The following is an 18,720-nucleotide window of genomic DNA, read 5'->3' on the forward strand; positions in this document are numbered from 1 at the left end:
GATAAATTATTTTTCTTAATTGGGCCTTAGTTTTATCACCCATAAAATAAGGACTATCCATTAAACATGCACTTTAGAATTGTCAGTGGATCAAATGAGGTACCAAACACATTTGAAAGTATCTCATAATAGCTGGAAAGTGTTTTATATATATACATACATACACACACACACACACACACGTATACATGGACAAAATAAATGAGGGAAAACATTGCAAATATATCTTCTTACAGTAGCTGCAACAATATCACTAGATGTTTACAGATTGTTTTTGATGTAAATATTGCCTCATTGTATTTCTGGGAAGGATGGGGTTCTAGATTTCTCAGCAGCCACACGATTGACAGTACTGTTTGCTCATCAACAAAAAATAAAACAATACCATTATCTTTAGCATCTGCAGAATTGGAGAGTACTTCAAAAAGTACAATCCTACTACATTCTCACTACATAGCAGCTGCTGTGTTGAGTCCTCGGGCCCTATCCTTAGACCCAAGAATGGCAGGGTCAGCTCCGATAAAGTCTTACAGCCTGATTTTATGAAGAAAGCATGTGACCAAGTGCCAGGACCTTAAGGAAGTAGGACTGGCCCAGCCACTAATTAACCATGGGATCTTAGGCATGATGTATTTATAAAATGAGGGACAGTCTAGAGGATCATTAAAGACCCTATAAGCTCTGACATTCTATGATTCTGCAAGTCTCAATGACTGCCTTCTTGGGTATTTTCCTACTCTTTGTCATAACAGAAAAAAGACACAAACAGATATAGATGTTTTAAATATCAGGATACATTTAAACTCATACAGATAAAATCTTTCCTACATGGAAGTGAAATCATAATTGTAAACAAACTAAGAAACATTTGTTTTACAAGATAATTTGCCATAGGACCATGACCTCAAGGTGTTAGACAAGATAATTATTAAAGGCCTTATAATTTCTGAATTTTTCAATTCTGAGACATTCTTGGCATTTTAAGTGTCTAGAAGACTGCCGTCCTTCATTTTTGGATATTGTCCTTCACATTTTCCAGTCTCTTGTCATTACAGAAGAAAACATTTAGCATACAATTACAGAAATAGCAGTTTTAAATAGATTTAAAGTAACTTCAAGATACATTTACACTGAAATATACAGACAGAGTCAAAACACTTATTCACAGTCTCATTTTCATTAATTTATGGAAACAAATATGAACCAAGTAACATCTTACATGGTAACTGAATTTAGATTTTTTTAACTAAAGACATGTACAACACTTACAGCATTTACACAATACTATTTTCAAAATAGGTTTTTGACCTCTAAGAAAGTTCCTACTGACAAGCTTTAGATAGCAGCTTAGCCCAGTGAATATTAACTTTGTCATAAGAAGCATCTACGTACAGTCCCCCACACCCTGCAGCATGACAAAGTGAAATTAAGAAACTTTTAAGGCAGAAAAAAAATCCTTCAAGTGTAAGGTCCAATGACAATGTTAACAAATGAACATAAGATCTCAATTATTCAACTGAGCAAGTGACTTAATTTACATATTAACTCATTTCTATTTCCTGATTTCTGATTCTGGGACTATTTGTGCTACACCTACTGTGCAAGGCATTGAGAACACATAGGAGGATCAGACATGGTCCCAGTGGTGTACTGGTAAATGTTTAACAACAAGTTCTTGGGAAGAGAAGCCCTGACTTAAAACATTTACAAATTTCTATGGTGTAAATACTCCCACTATGCAGATTTCAAGCTATGAACAATTTGATCACTGGCTCACAAAATTCCTGAAACTTCAACAGTCACTTCTCACAAACTATTATTAGCTAAGCTCCAACACACCACTGTATGGTCCACACCCTCAAGTCGCTCATAATCTCTTTCATGGGCACATATTTAGAGGCCAGAGAAGAATGGGGAAGATAGGGATAAAAATTTAAGTATTTCAATTATGTATTTTGTAAGCAGTTTTAAAAGTTAAACGGAAAAATAAAATCTGGAATTTTCCTACTTGTCTGCTATCCTACTTTCCTCTTAAATTGATTTCAGGAAGTTAAAATGTAGCCTATATTGGGTGACAGTAAAGGATAAATGGAATAAGAAGGAAAAAGACAAAAACATCCTAAGATATGTGCTAATAATGATGTTTACACTGGAAGAAGATGCTTACTAAGATAGGGGCAAATATATGTAACTTTTAAAATTTAAGCCCTTTCAGTTCAGCTCTAGGTCCTGAAGATTTGTCCCGTCCTCTTTGGCTACAGCTTTGATGAGATTAGCTAGCTTCTTTTGTACAATACTAAAGAGCACACTGCTTCACACCACTCACACTATTAGCTCATAATAAAAGGCAAAACTAAATTCTGGAACCTGATAACTGAATTTCCTTTGCATAATCACTCCCTTGGATCAGATCTTGGGCAAGTGCCGGCTGGGGTGACCCGGAAATTCTTCTGGTAACAAAACATGGAGTCTGCAGGTTGGGCATGTCCCCTGTTGCATCAGCCAAGGTCTAATGCACTAAGGAGCAAAAAGATTCATGTCAGTCTCTCTGATTTGGCCTAGCAGAGGCAATTTTTACTTTATATAATCAGTTACCTTATCTAGTAAATTGCCAAGCCAAATGCTGCAATAATGGCACCTTCTCTGTGATTCACTGAGTAATATCGCTGGTAACAGAACACCTTTCAGTGAGTTCACTGGATTAGGATCCTTTCCCCAGTCCCAGTTTTCAGGATGACTTAGCAATTCTTCCTAACAAGGAGGCTGAGGAAACCTGCTACATATTTTTCCTCTATTATATATTGTTCTCAAGTGCTTATGGTGTTTTGAACTTACTTAAAATCCCTAGATGATGGATACACTTTTCAGATGGCTCTTTGGTGACAATGATGGTACTCTTGGGCTATGAACTATCTGTTATGTCATTTGCTTGAATACTAACTCTCCCAAAACAAATCAATTTTACCTGTATAAATAATGAGAGCCAGATCAGATGAGAAAGGATTAAGAAGAGGCACTATATATTAGGCCCACTAACTGTAACCCTAAAAAGTAACCTGAAGAGGTTACCTGCTTTCTATTCTATGGGCAATGGCAAAGAACAGTAAGTTTCATGAAACATTTGTTTTCTAAATGGGTAGGACTTTAACAACTTCAGATGACTAAGTATCTTTCCTGATCTTTTGGGATTAGCCAGTCTGTGTCTACTTCTTCATATCAGAGTAGATAGAAAATATAATTCTGTACTAGGTATCACATATCTGTACTAGGTATCTGATACTAGGTATCACATATCTCTGAAATCATGTTTTACAGATATGGCTTGAATGAGCTGGCTACTACTATTCACTTCCTTGAGAAGACTTTCTTATGTAAGATTATCTTTTCCTGGGACGCCTGGGTGGCTCAGTTGGTTAAGCGACTGCCTTCGGCTCAGGTCATGATCCTGGAGTGTCAGGATCGAGTCCCACATCGGGCTCCCTGCGCAGCAGGGAGTCTGCTTCTCCCTCTGACCCTCCCCCCTCTCATGTGCTCTCTCTCAAAAAAAAAAAAAAAAAAAAAAGATTATCTTTTCCTGGGTCAAATTACATCTTTCCACCAGAAGACTTGGTTCATAAATTGTATATCAAGAGCATTTGCACAGCAACACCACCAGGAATTAATCTATATAAATGCCAAAAATCAAAAGATATGCCAGTCTCATATTTTTCTAACATTAAAACTGAAACCTGAGCATCTAAAGAGCAAATACAAGAGCCCAGACTGTTAAGGTAAATCTTACGCTTTATAATGGTAGGGAGCCATCAGTACGTGGAGACAGGACACTATCCATTATTTATAGCAAATTAAGGTTCAGTAACACTGTTGCTAAACTGCCACTGAATCGCTATGTCAATTAACATTCCTTCCAGTTCTATTCAAGGGAACTACTCTGTATTATTTCAATCTTATCATTGTCTCCTCTTTTCCTGTAAGGTGTATGGAGATCTGAGGAAGCACAGCACAAACTGGGGCTAGGTCTGGTGAAAACAGGTGTAAGTGTTTCTGTGTGGTACTCCAAAGCCCCAAGTTATAGTCTGTGGAACTCATGCCACAGCAATATCTGATGATACATGTATATGATTTCAAGTAAGGCAGCATGAATCTCGCTTATTTGATTTAATGGCAAAATATTCAAAAAGATAAAAAATCACAGATTTCTTAAAAAGAAAAAAGAAAAGCTAGACTTTCATTATATACCTATTGCTACTGTTTGAATCTTCTATTATCTAAATATAGTAAACTTACTTTGAATATTGAGGTTTCAGGGTAGTGTACAGGTCATTCTTCTACTATTTCATATTACTTCTCTATATTAAACTGACTTTAAAATGACATTTAATTTTTTTAATTGACAAAATAATCAGTAAAATAAAAAATAAAATAAAAAGATAAGTTTAAAGGGTTACCTGAGAATGGAATTTGTGAGCACAAGGCAAAACAGAAAGGTTTTCTGGAGAGAGATTCTCATGACAGATCACACAAGGTTCCTCTTCTTCCTCCTCATCATCCTAGGGAAAATACACATAAGGTTCAACTCAGCTCATTTCTTTTTCTCAAATTGAAATGTACTTAGAATCAACAGTTTTAGTCTCACCAAATTATTGGCTCCTTCCCATGAGGCAGGCCCTTGTGAACTGAGGGGCCTCCAAGCTGGTTTTGGGGGCTGGGCAGTATTAGACTGTGGAGGAGTGTGGCTGGGTGAAACACAGTTACCATTTGGTACAGATTTTCCTTGGCTCTGAAAAAAATTATACTTTTTTTTCCAGAAGTGTTCTAACACAGTGAAAACTAACAGAACAGTGCAGAAAATGGGGTACAGGGGTACAGTGAGAATTAGCAAAAGGGTTAAAGTCAATTAGATTTGTAAGAAATCTTGAAACAAAATGTTAGCAATATTACTTGCATACTCAGACCCAGATAAAGGAAAAAAAACATTATATGCTCTTTTAATTAAAATTAGAAAAAAGGTCTTCTTTTAGAGTCAAAGCAACCTAGAAGAAATTTCAAGAGGGTTTTATTCTAGAATGATCAGGTAGTATTTCAAAAAGACTTCCAATGTCATTTGTTAAGTTGAAGTTGAATTGTTAATAGACAATTTAATGTGATTATAGGTTATTGATTTATAGACACATTATGAAGATAATTAAGACCACTCACTACTACACAAAAGGGCAGGGAGATAAAGGTTTTTTGTTTTTACCTGTGATCTCTTGGGGTCAATAAACTGGGAAATCTTGTACACAATTTCATCAAATGTCAGTCCAGATAAGGACTTCCCATGAATGTCCTTCAATTTCCGTAAGAAATCCGTAAGCTCCTTCCTGGAAGAGATCCAGGAAAGAGCAGTGGTGATTTTTCCTACTGCCTTGAGGGTGTGCCCCCTACACAAGATACAAAATCCTATTCTGTGATTGATATGTAGCAGCATATAGATGTGGCCCTTTAGATCTCTGAGCTAAAGTCTATCTACATTTAACTTATACCAAAACAAAAACTCCTAAAGTTTAATATTCTTTCCAAAAAGAAAGTTTAACTGTTTTTGAAAGCTTGTATGAAAACTGAGTGTGTTACCTACTTAACTTATGCACTGAGCTCTTTTATTGTGTCTCTAACTGCTTTTACTCAGGAACAAAATACTCCTTTTTAACTATGTTACTATAGGTCTGTCTCTCGTCTGTGTTAGTAATTTTACTTTTGTAAAACTCAAAAATTACACAGAGCAGAGAAACTAAAAGACACATTAAAATATTTCTAGGTTTCTTTATCACACAATTAATTAATATGTTCTTTTTCAATTCCACTATCACAGTCCCTTGACCCAAAGCCTCTGAATATATTTTTGGTAGGATAAAGCAAAATGCAATATTTTCTTTCCCAAATGAAATGTCAGGTCATCAGCCTTGTAAAACTACCTTTGATTTACTATTCATTTTATACATACATATATATATATATATATATAACAAACGTATTACAGTTCTATTTTCTTTTTATTTTATTATGTTATGTTAATCACCATACATTACACCATTAGTTTTTGATGTAGTGTTCCATGATTCATTGTTTGCGTATAACACCCAGTGCTCCATTCAGTACGTGCCCTCTTTAATACCCATCACCAGGCTAACCCATTCCCCCATCCCCCTCCCCTCTAGAACCCTCAGTTTGTTTCTCAGAGTCCATAGTCTCTCATGGTTCGTCTCCCCCTCCGATTTTCCCCCCGCATCTACTCACTATATTTATAAAACCATAATCTAATCCTGAAGCATAATATGTTCATTAAATAAAAGGGTTAGGCTTCAAGTGAAAATATTGGTTAAAAACGAGAATTATTTCCTTAAATATAAAAGTAAAGATAAAAAACTTCATTTCTGGAGAAGAAAAATTAAGTATCTTTCTGCTAAAGTCAGCACTGTGAAAAGCACAGTAAAATCATTATTTCTTGCATTTAACTGTGTTCTCTAACAAAAATTAAAAGCCTTAATAAAATTAAGGAAATAGGAGGGTAAAACCTGATGTTTGGGCTTGTATAGCATACAATCAACTTAAAATTCACTTTGGAAAGAGGTTATTAAGATAATTATTATAACTGGTGGCATTAAAATTGGATAGGTTTATGACTAGTTGTACTTTTAATAAAGGAGCAAACCTAAATTTAAAAATCTATTCTTTCATAACTTAAGACTAATAAATTTAGTGAAGAGGTTTAGCATTTATATTGAACACTATTTCTTTAAATTTCATTTTCCTTACTAAGGCCACAGTAAGGTAATATATTTGTGTGTTTGTGTTTGTTTCATTGTCCTAATTATGGTTACGGAAACTGTAGCATATGATCTGTACTCAAACTAAATAAAAATTAAGATACCTGGTTTGTTGTGGAAAAGCAGTTTTCAGCCTGTCTGTAATCCTCTCCCAATTCATCATGGGGGGATCACTTCCCAGACTTGCACTGGGAGACACAGCCTCTCCCACAGGTGCTGGCACAGTCCAGGCTATACCAGTCATCTGTAAGGAGCACAGAGTTATAACCCATCAGCTTCAGTTATTAGGAAGTAACATTCCATGACAACATGGTATTCCCACACTTCAGAAAATGGGTAGAATGAAGAGAAATACTGACATATACATTCCCCTTTTAGAGTTTTATTTAACTAGCACAATATTTCTTATTTATAATTACTCTTATTTTTAAAAGGGGACATGTGAGTCTCAGTAATTGCAAATGTACAGAAATACAGGGTGTTTAGTGCTGTTATTTTAAAAACCTAGAAACAACCTAGTCTGCTAATTATAGCATATCTAATCAATCCTTTAGAACAGATCTATATATCTGAGTGTGAGATGTCCATGAAATATTTCATTTTTTAAAAAGTCTGTGGTATAGTATTTATGGTATGACTCATTTTTATATTTTTAAAAAATATATATGCATAGAAAGAGGTCTCAAGTTATAACCAATCTGTAAACAGTGATTATTTCCTAGGATTCAATTGCAGGGTAATTTTGCTTTCCAATTTGTATATTTCTATGTTATTTGCTTTTTATAATTTTTCTGAATATGAAAGTAGTTTGTGCTAAATTTGAATTTTCAAAGGAATAAAGATGAGAATATTACTAGAATGTCTGCCCAATGTCTCATGAATGTTACAGACAAAGCTGGTGTGGAAGTTGTAGTGACACTCCGAGCCATGAAACTATCAGAGTTTTGCCAGATCTTGGGGTAGTTTCTTCTTAGAAGCTTTAAGATTCTAATTAATATCAGCAAGTGAATATTTTCACCTGGTTACTAGGATAATTATCAACATGACAGCTTTTACCTAATGTTCTACAGGTTATTTTCCAAATATAAGATTACTCATGAAAAATTAGCCATGACTCACAGCCACTGAAATTAACTCATACAAAGCCTACTAAGTCAGAGGAGAATACTGCCCAGAAACCTGGGTTTGCCTCAGTATCAAGCTTTTCTCCAGGAATCAGAAAGTAATCTTATTAGAAGGCTGAGGTACTTTAAAGTTTTCAATAAAGTTTTATATATATAGCTCCTTATATAATGGTGCAGGTGCAAACCACATGAGCAACACTGTGATACCATGGGTATAAAAAGATGTGGTATCAGTTAACATGTTAAGGCCTATATACCTATTTGTTTCCAGAGGCAGCCTCTACAAAAATGAGTCCATCTGACTATATATTTCAAAGGGAGACTGTTTATAGGTACAAAAAATTGACTAGAATGTATTTATGGAAAAGTCAAGATTAGAGAATTTTTCATTAGTTATATTTAACATCAGTTTTTAGGAGATTTTTTTTAAATAAACATTTACCTCTGCCAAGATTACAACTAATAATCCTAGTCATTTAAAATTTCTCTATTGCCTCTTCAGGTTTGGATAAGGTTTATGTGACTAGTTGTAGCAAGGAAGATTCATAACTTTATAGTATACTATATTCCAAGATGATGCTATTTATATTGTGTTTATAGATAAAGTTGAAACACTGTCCTACTATACCTATGTGTGTCTATGTTTGCGTAAATAAAATTTTTCTTTAGCTTTGTGGCATAATTTTGTTCTTTGCTTTTTAATCTACCCAAACATGCTAAATATAAATGATCTATTAAAAATGTCATTTACCCTGTATCGTTGCCTATTATAGACGCAAAACTACAAAATCGTGTAAGGATTGTCTACTATAAAAATGTATTTATTGTTGTATCCAAAAACTGATGATCAGTTAATGAAATAATATATGTAATGCTCCTAGCAGAGTGCCTCAAATCGAACTGTTCATTCAATTATCAGTTTTCCTCCCTCCACTATTACCACCACCATCACCACTTATCAAATAAATAGAAGACATTCATTCAGGAAGTCTACTGTGGTGATAAAAAAACAAAGATCTGTACCAGGGGAGCTCTAGGCTGGCCAGGCGCAGAGATGACACCAGGGCAAACAGCAGGCATCTGAGGAACAGTAAGTATGGGTCTAAAGAAAGATTCTTTCACAAGGGGTCTTCCCAAGAACTGCTGCATCTAAAATAGAAAAGGTTAAAAAAACAAAAACTCCACACATTTATTTAGGCAAAGATCTAAACTCAGAACAATGGTTGGGAGGAAAAATACCAATTTGAAATCTAGACACAAAGCACTAGCAGTAGAAACGGTGTTGTCATCAGTTAAATGTATGAATATTTGGAAAAGCAAAGGGCAGTCAAATATACTAAAGAACACAGAGAAGAGAAGTTGATTCTAGTCTCACCCTCTTTCCACCTAGCTAGGTAACCATGGATGCCAGGTTACTAATCTATAAAACAGGGTTAAGTTAGGTGATTTTTTTAAGGTTCTCTTCCAACTATAATATAGGGCTATGCAAAGGAGCTACTCAATGAGTACTGGCCACGTTGATGAACAATACTCACACTCAAAATTCCAGTAAAGAACCAAAGTTGCCTTAAGAAAATATTACTTTCCCTGATTATGTATTGGAGGGAACTTGTACCATCTGATGGAGTTTTGACTTTGTTTAGCTCCAATGAGAGTAGAAAGCTCAAGTGGAGCGGGCCTGGGGCATAAAGCCTCCTACAATGACTTGTAGACACATGCTTGTAGGTGTTACTGCACCTCCTAGGGGCTTGTGGAAAGCTAGCCCTTCTTTGCATCTACCAAAGGATAGATACCTTACCGACTAGGCTACAGAAGAGGACAGATTAAGTTTCTACCATGTGCCAGATCTAGCACTGGTATAAAGCAGAAGTTCAACTATTTTTTGAATAGAAAAAAAAAAATGAACATCAGCATAGCCCTTTTAAGTAATGATACTAAAACCAGTAGCTGAAAGGTTAGTGGGGAACATTAAAATGGATATGTGAGGTTGACATTTCTTATTTAATGTTACAAAAGAAAGACCCTGTATACATCATCTATAAAGTACTCTTGCTAAAAATATTGAACCTGATTCTAAGCAACCCTCTAGATCTAATGAACAGTTTACAGGAAACAGTAGAACATGTGCAATGACATCACAAGGATGCAATCAAATCAATAATGTGGGAAACTGAACAAGAGAAATAATTTTTTAAACAAATAAATGACATAAATAAAGGAGAGGAGAGTGAGGTAGCTGTTACAGATTTAAAGAACAATCAACCAAATGCAAAGTATAAACCTTATGTGGATTGTTTTTAAAAATAAGTTTTTTTTTTTTTTTTTTAAAGATTTTATTCATTTATTTGACCGAGAGAGACACAGCGAGAGAGGGAACACAACAGGGGGACTGGCAGAGGGAGAAGCAGGCTCCCTGATGTGGGACTCAATCCCAGGACCCTGGGATCATGACCTGAGCTGAAGGCAGACGCTTAATGACTGAGCCACTCAGGTGCCCCTTAAAAATAAGTTCTTGAAAGTAAGAGTAATTATAACCAAATTGCAAACTAGGTAAGAAAGACATTTTCCAGACAATTGGGAAATATAAATTTTAACTGGATATTTTAATTTTCTTAGGTAAAGAAACTGGTATAATAATTATATCCAATAATAAAAGTTCTCATCTTTTAGGAATACATACTGAAGTATACACAGATGAGATTATATGATATATACCTTAAAATATTCCAACAGGAAGAAGAGGATGACATGGCATGTTGATAATATTGAAGCTGGCTCTCTTGGTTCACAGAGGTACTATTCTATTTTTATGTATGTTTCAATTTTCAGAATGTAAAATTTTCAAAGAATGAATGGATGGTGGGTATGAGTCAGTATTCCTGCTCTCTTTGCAGACAACTATTACCTAACATTTCCTTGAGAATTAGATAGCCAGGGTACAAAAACCAAGATATAATAAAACATATAAAAATACTGGGTTAAACTGGGAAGAGCACCCATTATTTCAGACTTCTCAGATTAGACTACTATACATTTAAAGCCTGGTGACTATTCCTTAGACTACTAGGATCTCAGAGATAGATGGATTTTCTTTCTTTTCTTTCTCCCTTCCTTCCTCCCTCCCTCCCTTCCCTTTTTCAAGCTTTTATTTAAATTCTAGTTAGTTAACATAGTGTGATATTAGTTTCAGGAGTAGAAATCTAGTGACTCATCACTTAAATGCAACACCCATAGATGGACTTTAGTAGCCAGATCATCTAGTATAATTTCCTAGTTTATACATGGGAAAACAAAAGTCCAGATTAGCTGATTTTCCAAAGACCAACATAGTTATTCACAGTTAGGACTTAAACCCAGATCTCTAGTTTGTTTCCATTGTAAAAACCACCTCAATTTATGGTGAAGATCACTGTTACATTTCTAGCATTTGTGCTCTCAAACTATTTCACTAATGTTCAATGGTCACTGATGCCTGCACTTTAACACAACTGTTAGCTTTGCTCAAGCACAGCAGTGACTCTGGTTAGGAAGCATAAAAGATACACATGTACCCTCAGATGTTAGCAGAAGGATGCACAGAGCCTAACTGCCAGTGGGTTTTGCCCTTGACTAAACCCATGTAAGCCCCATCAAACATAAGAAAGCCTCCAAAGTGATGAGGATCCAGAGGTCAAGGTTTAACTACATATGTCAGCTATGGAGTTATCTCTGGTATCAGACAGCTTCTGCTGGTCTGGTTTCAAGAAACTCTAAAAAACATCTCTGTATCTGGCTTCTGAGTCTCCAGAGCCATTTTATATTTAGAGTCATGGGAGAGTTTAACTACAGCCTACAGGCAGTAGTTTAAATATGGACTGAAGGCACAGGGTTTCTAGAAATTGTACCAGAATATGTGTTACTTCCTGTAGAACTACGGAGACTCTTTGGACTTCTCCGTCATTTACGTAATACATTCCTTATCAGGGTAGTTGGCTATGATAAAGTTCCAAGCTTAAAATAATAATGTCCATAATGTAGTGCTCCTATAAAAACTGAACTGACCAAAAATATGATAGGCAATACTGCATTCTAAAGACCATGGTGTATACCATATAATGCTTTTAGTTTCGAATTCTGCTTTTGAAACACAGTGTAACTCCACATAATTCACATAATTTTTAAGTTCTCTGATACACTCAACTATTTACAGAAATAACATTTTCAAAGTTTTACTACAAGCAGAGGTACTGATGGCAAAAAGTGATTTGCTGCTAAAGATCTCAAATCTTTCTCCTTTTCCTATTCCCAGATCTGTTCTGATAATTAAAATTATCACCTAATGGTTCTATCCTAAAAGTTCTTGGAAAGCTGTATGAATTTACTGGATTAAGGTACTAGGTTTCCCAAAAGGATAACATAGTGTAACAGAAAGGTATCTGGTTGAGGCTCACTGATTCCCACCAATAAGCAGGGAAGAGGCATCAATGGAAACTGTTAAAGGTAGAACAGAAGATAAAAGTTAAGGAAAAGAATGTCAAAAGTAGAAGTGGAGGGGTGAAGTTTAGCCAGCTGGGTACTATAACGAGATGTTTTAGTCACTGGGGTAACCTGAGCGCTTGGGAATTCTGCACATTCATCAGTTTTCTCCCATACTGCAGGTGATACTTACAGGATAAAATGAGAATACATTACCTCTTTACATACCAAATGCATCACTAAAATCCAGTGATACACCTATGCCCTGGCCTCAGCTAAGCCAGCCAACTAGTTATAGCATCTGAAGATAATACAGCAAGAATGGACATAATTACAAACAATATGCACAACATGTGCCTATTCTATTTTGAACACACATTAAACATACTGAATATTCAGTTTTATAGCCCTTACCATTTCAAGATAAAGATGGCAATTTTTCAAAATGTCATATTTCTTACCAGTATCTCAGGACTAGGTGGTGGTGGAGGAAGTTGGACTGGAGGCAGGGTACTCAAGGCAAACCCTTGCTTCACCTTGTTAATTTGTTCATTGTACTGTGTCTAGTAGAAGAAGAGAAACAGTATCTTAGAGCAAAATCAACTTCAAAGAAATAGCATATGGGAACACTTGCTGTAGTTTTTAATAATAGAACAGTTATTCTCAACTTATTATGTCAGGAATAACATAACAGTTTTTGACATAAAAATAATTCTGTAACACACTATCCTCAAACGTAAACAGTTGTATCTATAGAAGTATCTGTTCATTGGCAAGATACAAATAGACATAATTCACAGACCTTGTGATAATTCCTCAGTATTTCCATAATTTTCAGCCCCCAAATGGGAACCAATCATATAAAATGAACAGCATCTAAAGATTCAAGAAGCTATAAGTAATATACGGGCTGATAAATACAGGAAAAAAGTATTTGTAATGAAGAGTTGCGCTACTTGCAAATGTTCACTGGTGGGAAAATTTTAGGGAATACTCACTAAATACCCACATTTTGTTTATTTCAAAGTTATACCTCTAGCTTTCTCCAGTACCACATATACCTTTGTTTTATTCTCTTGGATTTTGCCGAAAGTATGATTCCAATCACTGAAACTTAACAACATGCTTTCAACATTTTTTGGCACTGTCCCCATTTTACTTTACAGTACTGTTTTGTAAACAACCCAAAGAGACTGAAAAAGAAATGCTTAAGAAACAAAACATTTAGAAACTCCCCACAGAAGACATGTCCTTGAAAGAAAACAAGGACGGAGAACAAGGGGCAGGCCAGAACTCTGAATAAACCCACCATAAATGCTAAGCATCACTAAAGACTGAATAAGAAAGAGTCTGGGAGAGAAACAGTCAAGGCCACCAGTGGAAAAGCTAGAAAAGAAGGTAACGCTTTGAGGCAGTGGTCACGATTAAATGTCATTATTTTAGTAGCAGTGTTGTGAAATCACAAAACAATGAACATTATATACTTTTTTTAAAAAAGATTTTATTATTTATTTATTTGAGAGAGAGAGAGAGAGAGAGAGCATGCACATGAGCAGGGGGAAGAGGCAGAGGGAGAGGGAGAGAGAAAAGCAGGCTCCCCGCTGAGCAGGAAGCCCGATATGGGTGGGGCTCGATCCCAGGACCCTGAGATCATGACCTGAGCCGAAGGCAGATGCTTAACTGACTGAGCCACCTGGGTGCCCCTATATATTTACTTTAAGATATAAATACAAAAATATCCTAAAGCCAAATGAAGAAATTATAAATATTTAATGGGTTACCTCTTTAGATTCCCATAAGCATAGTCCTAATTTTATTAAACCAATAATGAATAATTTATTATTTTGCATTCTGAAAAAGTTACATAAAAGTTTAAGACTGAAAACTAATACAGGTCTGCTTGATCTTCCCTTTAATTTTATAAATACATAATTACTCAGACCAAGTTACAAGACTTATTTTTGACTGGAGCAGCATCAGCTTTGGAATTTGGAAAATTAGGTGTGAAGCATGGAAATAATCGATCTCAAACCTTAAAAAGGCATAAACTTTAGTAACTGAAAAAAAGAGGTTCTTCCCTAAATTTCTCCAGTAATTGTTGTTAGATGTTTTCTTTAAGTATATACCACCTACAACATTCAGTCAATTTACTCCAGAGATACTTCACCACTTACCCTGAGGAATGCAATCTTGTTTCTAACATCTGTTACGATGGCATTCCAACTCTCTACTGCAGCCTTTAATTGAAGTGATTCCAGATTGCTGGTGTAGAAAAGGAGACACAAGAGAAAGTTCTTTCTTTTTATATACCACACAGTCTCCAAAAATTTCCATTATATTCTTTAGCATATATGTAAATAACATAAAACAACAACAAAATTACCTCCATCACCAACAATTACCTCAAATGGGCACAAAGTTGTATGGAAGGGTTTGTTATTAAAAATAAAACAAAGACTGGGAACATATAAGGTGTCTTTTTTCAAGAGCAAATATAACTTCTGCTTCCAGAACATCAAGTGTTCTTCTATCCTGATAGTATTTTTTTTAGGACATATAAAACCTTTACACAGGAATCCCTCCACTGAAGTAAGGAGGCAGAGAGGGTCAAACAGAGAAAGTGCCCTAGCCATCCAATGCAGGAGCATTCTCAAAGATGCTGACTCCTCTTGGAAGCAGGTTTTGGACTATCTTCACCATAACCCTGACATCACAGGGCTGTGCCTGGCCTATCAGCTCTTCTGCAAATTAGAAAAAGATATTCCTTATGGGAGGGCAAATCAGAAAGAAGTACCTCTTCTGCGAGGATCAATTAGATTGTTGCCTCTATGCAGTGCCTAAATTGCACCAATACAGCAGCTCTGCCAAACATGCCCACCAAATGACTTAAGTAGGAACAGCTTTGAGGTGTTTAAGGTCTGCCATCTCTAGAAGAGAGATTTCATGAGGCCTTTCAAAAGGCCCCGTTATAACATCCCCACCCCAGTATCACCCAGCACACCAGCTTTAAAAGAGCAGAACAAGTTATCACTGAGATCATCTTATACAAAGAGGCTTGATAATATTTTAGTTTATAGTGCCCCTTCTCCCTCTAGCAAGCAAAGATAGACTGATCACTTACAACAGTGCTTCCCGGACCTGAATGCACATCAGTATATCCTGGGAATCTTGCTAAACATCAGAGATTCTGATTCTTTAGAATTGAAGAATAATGATGATCATTAAAATGATAATCATTAAAAAATAATGATGCCTTGGTCCCAGAAATTCTAATTAATTCAGTATGAAGGTATAAAATTATAAATTTAAGGATAATCTCATGCAACCTGCCTGATATTTGAAAATCATTCATTTATTATAACACAGCAAGAAACTGCCTTTACCATGTGATTTTAGGTGTTAATATTGATTTTTCCCTTTTGTATTTAAAAATCAAGCATTAGAAGAGAAATTAATTAGAAAAAGGTTTTCCACTAGAATCCACCCTGTTTTGTAAATATCCGGGCTTCATGCATGTTTCTGAGGTTTTTTATCTACTTCACTACAGAGAAAGGGAAAAATCTGTACGCAGCTATTACTGTACTCCCAGTAGACTTCAGTGCTTCTGCAGAAGCAACCAAGTAAAAGCAGCAAAGTGACTAAAGGATTTTGGAGGTTTAAAAAAAATAAGGGTTTGTTCACTTCAAAGACTCTGATGTCATACATGTAAAACAGATTCTGTTCAGCCTTAAAGCCATTTGTATCTCTGAGATGAAGACGCATTAAGGAAGAGGGAAATGGTACCTTGCCGCCATGTGAGTCACCCTGGCAAGCTGACTGAGGCATTCCTTTTCAGTCTGCTCTAGATGAAGCAAACCAAAATCTCTACGACACTGTAAGAAATACACCTACAGATTTTGAGAGAAAGACAAAGAAGTTGAAGATGCCCTTGAAAATGAACACATCCTTTTCTCAATCATTTCAAGGAAAGTTGAAGCTATTTTTCAATCTCTTCCAGCATCTGAACTTCCTGACCAGCCACAGTACATTATAAAAACTCTGATTAATTCTACAATTCTTTTTTACTCAATGGTTATTGGGTTAGTAAACATTCCAGAACATTAGTTTTCAAACTTGAACATACCCTGGTATCATCTCAGACTCTTTAAAAGAAAGATGCCCTGATAACAATAAAAAAATTAAAACAAAAACAAAAACAAAAAAGAAAAAAAGAAAGATGCCCTGGTCCCAGAGATTCTAATTTAATTGATACCAAGTCCTGCCTGAGTAGTGGAATTTTTAAAAGTTCTCAGGTAACTCTAATATTCAGTAAAGTTTAAGAACACTCCCAGAAGTCCTGCTATTTGCTTTTTTTTTTTAATTGATGAAGGGATAAGAAAATAATCAGACCACGCCAGGAGGACCACCCAAATGGGCCTTGGGAGGTCATCGAGTCTGTCTCCCCATAGCAGGAATTTATTCTGCACCATTACTGTTGCATGCTCACTTGGCCTGTTTTTTCTCACTAATCACTCAATATTTGCTGAAAAGAGAGTACATTCTTGGACAGCATTAAGTGTTTCTAAAATTAATAGTGGAAGTATAAAGTAGTGAGACACAAAATATACAAACTTGAGCTCTTAACGTAATCTGAGGGTTTTGTTTTTCAGTTATAGCTTGCATTTTACTAATCTCCAGGGATTTCTGGTTCACGTATCATTCCTTGATTGTTGACCTCTGGATTCCCAAGCATTCTGCTCAAGAATACAGCTTACCCATGATAGATGTGGGAAGGTTTATATAATCCTTTTAATGTTAGTAAGCTCTCTAAAAATTTGAATCTTACTGTATATCAAGTTTGGTTATCTATAAGTAAAAATTACATACATAAAGATAATCATGTATCTTTTGGAAGAGACCCTAGCTGTGGTGTTCTAAGTTAGCTTAGAAGAAACTGGATGATATTCTGGGGATCTAGAAAGTAAGTTGGTTTTTGAAATTGTAGTGTATGATGTGTATGTGCTTTGGGAAGATCTATGTAGGAAGTAACAAAGAAAGGAGATGTTATCTCCAGCAGTAAAATGTTATTCTTAGAATTTTGGCTTAGTGACCTGGCTTCATGAGAATTTTCCCAAAATGTATGTATTTGCTATACATACTGAAGCAGACCAATTTCCTGAAGTCATTTGGGGAAAAACAACATAAGATCATCAACATTGAAGTAATCATGTACAAAATTCCAATGAGTCAAAAAAGCACAAGAGTTGAAGCTATGTTCTTCTGGCTGGTCCTAAGATGACTTATTTCTGTTCATTTAGAACAGTCTTTTTTCAATTCTTTAGTATACTAGTACACAAGCAAAACTTCCCTCCCCAACCCCATTTCTCTCTCTCTTTTTTTTTACCTCAGCTGTTAAAGCTCTGCTAGTTTCTGCATTCAGTTTGCTTAAGTATGTTTTAATTGTGCTTTCCAGATTATGCTTCTCCATTTCCCACTGAGATCTGGAATATATGATCATTAAAGAGTCAGCAACATTGCAGCAAGGACAGACTTTTCCACCTTATTCAGGAGGGAGAAAGATTCAAGCTATTCAGTGAGTAAGAAATGATTTCTTGTAAAAGTTTACAGCATATAAAAACAAGAGAAGACATTACTTAACCCTTACTATTATCCTTTACTACCAAGAGTATAGTTTTAAAGTTGTCAACGTAAGGGCTAGGATTTAAAACTTGGCTTTGAAATAAAGTTGTCTGAGGATGAATCTGAGTTCTGAAACTTAATAAATGTGAAACCTTGGGCAAGTTCCTTAACTTTTCTATACCTCAGTTTCTTTACATGTGAAAATGGAGAACACTGTATTACTGACCTCAAAGAGCTGCTGCGAAAACACATTCAGATAATATACATAAAAGCATTTTGTGTTTAGTACATATTAAGTATTAAACAAATGTTAGCTATTACCATCAAATTTCTCATAAAGTTTCTACAAGCCTTTCTGTATCCCCAAAAGAGCAACTACAAAGGTTTTTATCATCCCTGCCCTCACTGCATTAAAGCTAAATTACTGCATTAAAATGTTGCACTGGTTATCTCAGTATCTCAGCTCACATTCAATACCTTAGAATGAAAACAAATCCTACAGCTTAAAAAGGAGAGCGGGAGATGATAAGGACAGTATTTATGAAGGACATTATAGAGAAAGGTTACCTATCAGGTCTTTCTTTTTCCTATCCCATTTCAGCTTCCTACACCTGAGGCCCAAATTTCAGGGCATACAAACCAAATTATGTCTTTAAAGGAAACAACTGATTGGAAATATAATATTGTAATAGGGACTTGTACAAAAGCTATCCTCA

General features: G+C 35.5%; 1 protein-coding gene across 13 annotated transcripts in view; it reads right to left on the reverse strand.

Annotated features, from left to right (window-relative positions):
• Positions 1-1,174: 1,174 nt before the first annotated feature.
• The window catches only part of DZIP3 (DAZ interacting zinc finger protein 3), a 94,910-nt gene continuing 77,364 nt past the window's right edge, over positions 1,175-18,720 (reverse strand). For 11 of the 13 annotated variants that reach the window (XM_027583426.1, XM_027583432.1, XM_027583427.2 and 8 more), the window contains 10 exons: positions 17,769-17,865; positions 16,169-16,272; positions 14,560-14,647; positions 12,847-12,948; positions 8,954-9,079; positions 6,911-7,050; positions 5,243-5,363; positions 4,637-4,780; positions 4,449-4,550; positions 1,175-2,517 (listed from right to left, as the gene is read on the reverse strand). In XM_027583426.1, coding sequence (XP_027439227.1) covers positions 2,407-2,517; positions 4,449-4,550; positions 4,637-4,780; positions 5,243-5,363; positions 6,911-7,050; positions 8,954-9,079; positions 12,847-12,948; positions 14,560-14,647; positions 16,169-16,272; positions 17,769-17,865 — 1,135 coding nt within the window. In that variant the 3' untranslated portion in view covers positions 1,175-2,406. The remainder of the gene's footprint in view (positions 2,518-4,448; positions 4,551-4,636; positions 4,781-5,242; positions 5,364-6,910; positions 7,051-8,953; positions 9,080-12,846; positions 12,949-14,559; positions 14,648-16,168; positions 16,273-17,768; positions 17,866-18,720) is intronic. The other 2 variants (XM_027583434.2, XM_027583435.2) reach the window with 2 other exon arrangements.

This window comes from Zalophus californianus, chromosome 1, assembly GCF_009762305.2.
Source record: "Zalophus californianus isolate mZalCal1 chromosome 1, mZalCal1.pri.v2, whole genome shotgun sequence".
Classification (NCBI taxonomy): domain Eukaryota; kingdom Metazoa; phylum Chordata; class Mammalia; order Carnivora; family Otariidae; genus Zalophus; species Zalophus californianus.